The 7,584-nt window shown below is 46.4% G+C and overlaps 3 protein-coding genes across 3 annotated transcripts; 2 read left to right on the forward strand and 1 right to left on the reverse strand.

Moving 5' to 3' along the window:
• Positions 1 to 948, reverse strand: EDB91DRAFT_1237592 (uncharacterized protein; the record flags this gene model as incomplete). The annotated part of the gene is made up of 4 exons (XM_041321601.1): positions 1 to 114; positions 145 to 228; positions 345 to 800; positions 853 to 948. 4 exons carry the CDS (start codon positions 946 to 948, stop codon positions 1 to 3), a joined length of 750 nt encoding a protein of 249 aa, XP_041176719.1.
• Positions 949 to 4,364: 3,416 nt separating this feature from the next.
• On the forward strand, positions 4,365 to 5,233 carry EDB91DRAFT_1082486 (uncharacterized protein; the record flags this gene model as incomplete). Its single annotated transcript, XM_041315494.1, has 4 exons — positions 4,365 to 4,467; positions 4,568 to 4,731; positions 4,781 to 4,937; positions 5,004 to 5,233. 4 exons carry the CDS (start codon positions 4,365 to 4,367, stop codon positions 5,231 to 5,233), a joined length of 654 nt encoding a protein of 217 aa, XP_041176720.1.
• A 539-nt stretch (positions 5,234 to 5,772) lies between these two features.
• Positions 5,773 to 6,292, forward strand: EDB91DRAFT_1248911 (uncharacterized protein; the record flags this gene model as incomplete). The annotated part of the gene is made up of 3 exons (XM_041322991.1): positions 5,773 to 5,865; positions 5,924 to 6,099; positions 6,154 to 6,292. The coding sequence occupies 3 exons, from the start codon at positions 5,773 to 5,775 to the stop codon at positions 6,290 to 6,292; spliced, it is 408 nt and encodes a 135-aa protein (XP_041176721.1).
• Positions 6,293 to 7,584: the final 1,292 nt, after the last annotated feature.

The raw sequence follows: 7,584 nt of genomic DNA on the forward strand, positions 1-7,584 counted from the left end.
CTACATCTCTTTGTGTTCACTTCCTGTCCATTGTTTAACAGCCGATATATCTTTCTTGAAGTGATGGAGCCCTGGATAGTCAGGCATCGCCTTGAAACACACATCCATTTCTTCCTCCCCAACAATATCAACACACCACTTCACAAGATGGTCCTTAAACACTCCTTTATGGAGTTGGTGCAAAAGGTCAGGGAGTGAATGCAAGGAAGATATTGTAATGAGGCATATCTGCCCAAAATGGTTTATAAACGGCACGTAGACCGTTTTCCTCAAATTCCTGGAGGATGCTGACCATTCTTGCGCCTTTCCAGAATCTCTTTTGTCGACTCTGGATCATGCATTACTGAGTTGAGTCTGTCACCTTGCTCATTCCCTGCCACCAGACACTTTGGACAATGGTTCTCCTTGCAACAGGAAACCAGGCACTGCTCAGGAAAGTTGGTGACATATGCTGCCAGTATTGGGTGGACACAACAAATCTGTGAGTCTGCGCACACCATTTCAAAACCATCTCGTCCAGCAGCTATGAGAGGATGGAGGAGTAGAGCCATGCAGTAATGAAAGAGTCTGTATCCGGCCAGCAAGTGTGCATCGGGAGTGAAGCAGTCAAGTTTGCCTGCAGGTAAGTAACCAATAAGAATCATTGCTCGTGCTGATGCCTGATGCCTTTTTGCTTTGGTGATGTTGCCAATAGACATATATACTGGCCATGCTGACTTGTCCCCTCGGAACTGTGATAAGCAGGTTTTGTCCAATGATAGAATAATTGGTGCCATCATGGCTCCTTTGGGCAAGGCTTTCTGCTCACAAGGTCAGTCCATTTCTTCATTGCTCCCTCTTGAACAGTCTTACTTGTGTCTCGCCCCACCAGTCTGCCGTCCACATCTCATCAATCACTCTATGTTGGCCTGCATGGTCCACATATGCTCTGGCAGGTGAGTACACCATATCCACCTTAAACAAAGAGTTGCTGATTAACTCCTTGACACACTCTACAGGATCACAGCTCCAAAGCTTGACATTTTCTTGCAGTGGTACTCCATTATCATCCTCAAGGTTACCGTGCACGGTAACCTTCCTGCAACTCCAACCTGGTCCATGTGGAAGATTGTCGACCCTCTGCAAGAAAGAGTGGTTGTTATGGAACGAGACTTTTATGTGGTTTTGTGTCTGGTCGTGGTATCAATATTGTGAGTTCAGTCAACACTTTTAACATACTATTGGTAACTTCAAATATTTGTCTGTCCATATCTGTCCAAGATTTTTGATGAGCCACTGAGCCAATTCCCACTCCTCCCTGGTGAGTTTAGTTTCCCTTCTCACCAATGCCACGTTCAAGCACTTACGCGTCTTCAAAGGGTGCCCATGCATGCTCACCCTCTTCCTCCTGATATCTTCTATCTCTTTCAAAAGCTGTCTCCCCCTCACACAGCGCCCAGCTGGCATCTCCTTGAGGTTCAAAATAATGCCCAGAGTGGGAGAATGTCTTCTCTTGTCCTTGACTTCCTCAATGGCAACACAACAACTTTTGCTGGGAGTGGGGTTGTTGTTGATATCGGCAGCGTCATCATGGGAGAAGTCAACAGGTGGTGCATCCCAATCCTCTGCCTTGACATCTTCGATCATTGATGCCCACTGCTTTTGACATTCAGGAGCAATGTGTCTGTTGAGACCTTTGTGTATGGTTGATACCTTGCCACAGAACATACAGGAAGGCATGGTTTGACTGCTGTTACCACAACCCGCCCATGCACTTACTAGCACCCTTCAAGTTTTTTCCAGGAACATTTAATTTCGACGCCACAACCCTAACCCTTCGACAACTACACAACCCTTAACCACTGGCACTGTCATATACTGGATCTGAGCACCTCCAATACCACCTTTGAACATCCCTACCACTAGTCCGACCCCCTGTTTCCCCATCCGCTCCATCCCTCCTTCTCCAACAATGCATGAAGTTTCAGCAGGACTAGCCCTGCTACCTCCACCCGACTCTGTTCCGCTCCTCCGACACTACCCCTATTTTCTCCGACACTATATCTCATATCTCCGGATCTGGAAGTCCAGATTCTCCCCTATGAAAGTCTGGGTTTCCATCCTGTTGTCTGCTTGGCACTCCGCTTTCATCTCTGGACTTACACCTGTCTCCTTTTAGAATAACTGCTCTCCAGCTACTGGTTGTACATCTTTCCGCTTTGCTTACTGATCTGTCCGTCTGTCATATACCTGATCTGACCGCTCTGATATCAATATCCGCTCTGCTTTCTGACCACCTCCGCTCCATCTGTCCTCCGCTCCGTCCAATCATCATCCACATCCACTCCTACGCTTCCGCTTGACCGCCCAACTGGTCCCCTTCTATAACGTCTCCATTCAACTGGAACCTCTTTCCCCATTTAGACATATACTTTCCCCTTCGGTACATAGACCCTTACTTCCGGATCACCAGTAATTCCTCTTACTGCTCGATCACTGATCTGACGCGTATATATTGATATCTACTCCGACTTATGTCTTCACCTGTGTAGGTACTTACAAATTATATCCTTGGTACATAGCTTTACAACATAGTTCTCCTGATCACTGCCTCACACTTAGAAGTATATAACATATCCTGTACTTAGATATTTTCCTCAGTCTTAATATTACTTGTCTTCTTGCAGTTTCTACTTGTGAGAATTCTCAGTAGGACCTTGCCTCCTCTGGACACAAGTTTCATCTTGTTGTCACCTCTGACTTAGAGCTGCGCTCTAAGTCTTCCCCCTTACTTCTCCACCTCTATCAATAATCCCCCTTTGCTCCTATCCACCCCCTGCTCTATCCTCCGCCTTCTCCGCTCTGCTCCTAGTTGGCCCGCTGCTAGTAGCACTTACCTCCTGACCCTCAAAGCGAACCAAAAGCGGTCTACTCATCCTACCGTTGGACAATGTCAGACCCGCTCCAAATTCGGGGCACATACTCGGCCAAGGGCACAGCGCAAGAGCTGAAGCCAAGCCCCGACCCCTCCACTTCCTGAGCCCGGCACGGTACCTAACACTGTCTGTAATTCATTTCCGACTTCATTTCTTTGATCCATTGTACACTTACTAATAGACTCTCCATATGCTTCGGGCATAGCTTTTACTTTGCTGACTGATTATTTATATGATATCTACAGTATATAAACTCCTGTAAAACTCTGGAACTCCGGAGTTCGAATATCATCTTAGTTCTGCTCATTCCTGCTTCTCCGGACTTGAGTCTAAAACTCTTGTCTACCTCTGAGTCTTAGGGTTAAACCTTAGGACTAAATCTCCGGCTCTACCTTAGGGTAGTCTAAACTCTGTTCTGCTTCTACTCTGGACTTGTCCACAGTAGCCTTAATCTGTTCATTCCTAGCCTTCTGGAGTTCTGCCGAACTCCCCCTATGTCTTCTATGTCTGACCTCCAGACTTCCCTGGACTTCCATCGGATTTCCCCTCTGCCCCTCGGAAATTAAGGGCACATACTCAGGTAAGGGGCACAGTGCACGAGCTGAAGCCAAAGCCCTTTGAGTAATCTTTCCCTTGAGCATGACCTTAACAGGCATGCAACCCTTCTACTTCTCCCTTCGCAAGACTAAACCAGGCTAGTGATACCATGAGCCACAAGTAGGAGTTCTAATATTTGAACCTTGCGTGCCTCTTCACACTGCTTCTTCTCCGCATCCCAACACTGTGTTATCATCTCCTGCATCAACAGTTGGTGAGTCACTAGGCCCTGGAAGTGTTCCAATAGTTGAGCTTTGCACGCTTCATCACAGCGCCTTATCTCTGCATCCCAATGTTCCAATACCAGAGTTTGAAGGTAAGTTTGTGATGCTTGAACGGGTCCTGGTGTTTGACAAAATGGTTGCAATGGAAACAGAACGTCAAGAGTGGGGGCTGGACCCCCCTTAGCCTTAGCCTGTCCTGGGGTGCAAACTACATTAAACGGTCAACTTGGAGGTGGTATGGGCCTGCTGGAGTGTCAGAATTTGTCATGGTGGAGTATATGGTTGAGCATCTCACATTGTGCTGACTTTGTTGCCCTCCAGCAGTGGTTTGTTTGATGGTGTTAAGGCTGAACTGCAATTTTGATTAGTGCGTGGTGAGTGTCGGACCTGCTGAAGTGACTTACTAGATGGTCATTTTGCATATGACTGGAGTATTGATCATAAGGTTGAAAGGAAAGTCGTTCAATCCCTCTTACTTATACTGTTGAATTGACACCGCATGGACAGATGAAAATTTAACATTCAAATCAACAAAACTCAAAATTTGTTCATTGATTGAATGCTGCCGCAGCATTTTTAAAGGTATGTTTGTCACTTATGTTGTCACCATTTCTACTTACCATTAATCATGGCCACAAAAGCAGGTTTGAATAAGCCTGCCAAAATGTTTGTTTTGAAGGCCTGGAAAGACCTATGCACTGAGATGGAGTCAACTGCAGGGCGCACCGCAAGTGGTTGCAAACACTGACCAACTGAAAGAGAGACCTACAGAAGTAAGTAGGTCTCAGTGAGTTAATGTTCTAATGTGACTGACACCCTTCTACTCAACAGTTTTAGAAGCTCGTCAAGGTGAAGTCCGCCACAAAGACTTCAAAGCAGCAATGGAAAAACACCAATTGAAGGTACTGCATGCTGCATACAAAAAAAAACCCGAGGAGTTCAACATTGAGCCTGCAGAACTCCTCAGTGATATCAATATGGAAGAAGAAAATATGGTTGGCGTCTTGTTCTTTCAGTGCCATGTTGCTCACAACGATGTGGTAGTTCTCAGATCACTGTGTACCTACAAAGGTATCTAAGTCACAGGTGCTCATGTTCAGTACGAGCAAAACCCCACCAGCTGTCTCTGCTCCAAAGTCTTTCAGTCAGGACCACCTGAGTATGGACTCGAGCCTGACCGTCTCAGCACCAAAGTCAATCAGTAAGTCCCACAAAGGTACTGTATCTTACGTTGTGTACATCTACAATACTAACACACTTTTGTCAGCTCCTGCAACCATTGTGTCCTCCAGTGACGATAGTGGCACTGAGGACGAACACAAATCAAGCGACATTGAGTCTGTGAATGATGCTGACTACACTAGTGACCATTGCAATCAAGCCGTGGTCAAAGATGCTTCACCACAGCTCATCGGGACAAAGCATCAACTGCAGGACAGTGATGAAGAAACCAAACCACCAAAGTTCAGCAAAACTTCAAATGGATCTCGCCAATGATTAAAGGCCTGTGACTTTGAGAAGGTCATAAAGGATTTGCTTGTCATTGTGACATCTATCTATCGCTGTCTAATTGTGACATGCGAACCCTTTCCTCAGACACTTATCGTCAAGACAAAGTTAGCTAAAGAGGCCTGGTGAGAGGCATCAAAAATAGCAGGGCTTACTATCCAACTAATGCCTTCTTTGGTCAAAATGGTAAGCAGTCGCTTGCTCATGTACACATTCCTGCCCTATTGATGTTATGTGTTATGTAGATGACGAGGCACACTTCACAAGTGCAAGGGGAGCTCAAAACTAAGATGTGAGCACTTACAGCATCATTCTTTGGCTTCCGCACAAGCCATTCTATAGCGGCCATTAAACAGAATTGTGACCTGGCTGAATGTCTGAAGGATGGGCCATGTTTCGTTTTCAAGGTGCGTTGCCAATCCTAACTTCACCTGTTGTTGCTCGATGTCTGACTCACAGAGTAACAGGACTGGGAGAAGAGATGCGGGATTTACAAAACTGGATTAATACAGTCTGCGGTGAATAACATGTGGTTTGCAAACTGCAATGATGAGGGTGTGATTCACAGTAAATATTTCAACCCTTTACCAGTTGAAATTCTTGTGCTTATACTCACAGCGGTGAGTGTCTTCCAGCAATCTGATGTCTATGCTGCAGCTGACTCCTGCAGTCTAACAGATTGAATGTTGCATCAACAAGTGGATAACCAGGGTGAAGGAAGACATAAAATTCTCATTGGCAACTTATTCTCCAATCTACCTTGTTCATCTCAGTTCCTTACAGCAGTTTGATGAGCGCACATCTGGTTATAAACTGCTAGGTAAATTTGGTGCTAATATCCTTGAGGTTGCTCGGTATGTGCCTGCCCACTTGCATTGATCGTCCTCCAAACTGATGTGGACGGCAAGGCTCCATGCTGGTGTGAACTCACTGGCTGCGCAGGCGACACCCATCGGCTTCACAGATGATGTATTTGATGATGCAATTCAAGAGTATGAAGCCGAGGCTAGAGATGCACGAGAGCCTGAGGGGGCTGCAGAGGTGTAGAAGTTGGTAATGTTTGACCTTTCAGGAGGCTGCTGCTGGATGTAGTACTGGATGTAGTACTGTCTGCTGTCCGCTATGCTCTAATTCTACTCAGTTTTGTTGATTTTGGCCAGTGGCGTGGATTGGTTGTTGTAGCTAGCTGTTGCACTGTGTAGCCACCTGTAGTTGGCTATGACGAGCTACAGGTGAGTGTCATAGTGTTATATTGTTGCCTGTCTTATCTATTGCACTGTGTAGCAGCCTGTAGCTGGCTATAACAAGCTACAAGTGACTCTCATAGCACTATATAGTGAACCGTATGACTACATAGCTGCATGTAGAAGGGATCTGACAAATGGGACTACAGGTACTACAGTGACTATACAGCAACCTGTAGTCAACCATATTTTTCCTGATGTTGCCTGGTTTGGGTTTTCATGGCTTTATTTGCCTGCAACTAGTGTTGGGCGGAACCCCTACCATGGGAGGTGATGCCAGAGCCTCTCTAAGTAGGGCCAAAGCTGTCACAGCGCCAGCGTGTGCTGACGCTGATGAGGAAGGGTTACTGGACATAATCAGCAAGATAAGGTGATAGCCCGTCAGGGAGCTGAACAGGTGCTAGACAAGAGGTGAGCAAGCCTATCTCACCACGAGAGATGGTGTCCACTTGATTCTGTGTGGATTCGACATAAGACAATATGTGGAAAATGTTGGAGGACATGGTGATGGCCACAACGTGTTTGATGCATGCATTGATCTGAAAGTTGTGACAACAGCCTCGTTGAAAGGTGCCAATAATGCCTTGATTATCTGAGTGTATCAGTACAGTGGTGTCTTTCCAACCTAAGGCAAAAAGTGTGAGAATGGCCAATTCTACCGCAACAGCTTCCAGCCAACTGATGTTGCATCCGTGAGTCTTCCACCCATCAATGAGGGTCCATGTGTTCCAGTTATTGCCGAAAACCAAGCCTACACCCCAATTGGTGGAGGCATCAACCCACAGGTCTAATTCCTGCGGTGATCCCCACGGCATAAGACTACATGGGGTGGTCTTGGCACTTAAGGTATTCTGCCACCATTTTAGATTGGACAGGACCGAAGGTGGTGGACGCAACCGAGCGTGTTTTGAAGGGAAATCGGAGATAAAAGTTGAGAGGTTGGATAAATAAGCGCGGCCATGTGGGATGACAAAGGCAACATGAGAAAGGGTGCCGTTGATGCTCATGGCATCCTTTCCCGACATGCGAGCACAGTTCTCAAGCGATGTGAGTAGCTCTATGATCTTGCGGAGGTACTTCTGACGCTTCTCTATG

This window comes from Suillus paluster (genome assembly GCF_016628075.1).
Source record: "Suillus paluster strain FC165 chromosome Unknown EDB91scaffold_29, whole genome shotgun sequence".
In the NCBI taxonomy this organism is placed as follows: Eukaryota; Fungi; Basidiomycota; class Agaricomycetes; order Boletales; family Suillaceae; genus Suillus; species Suillus paluster.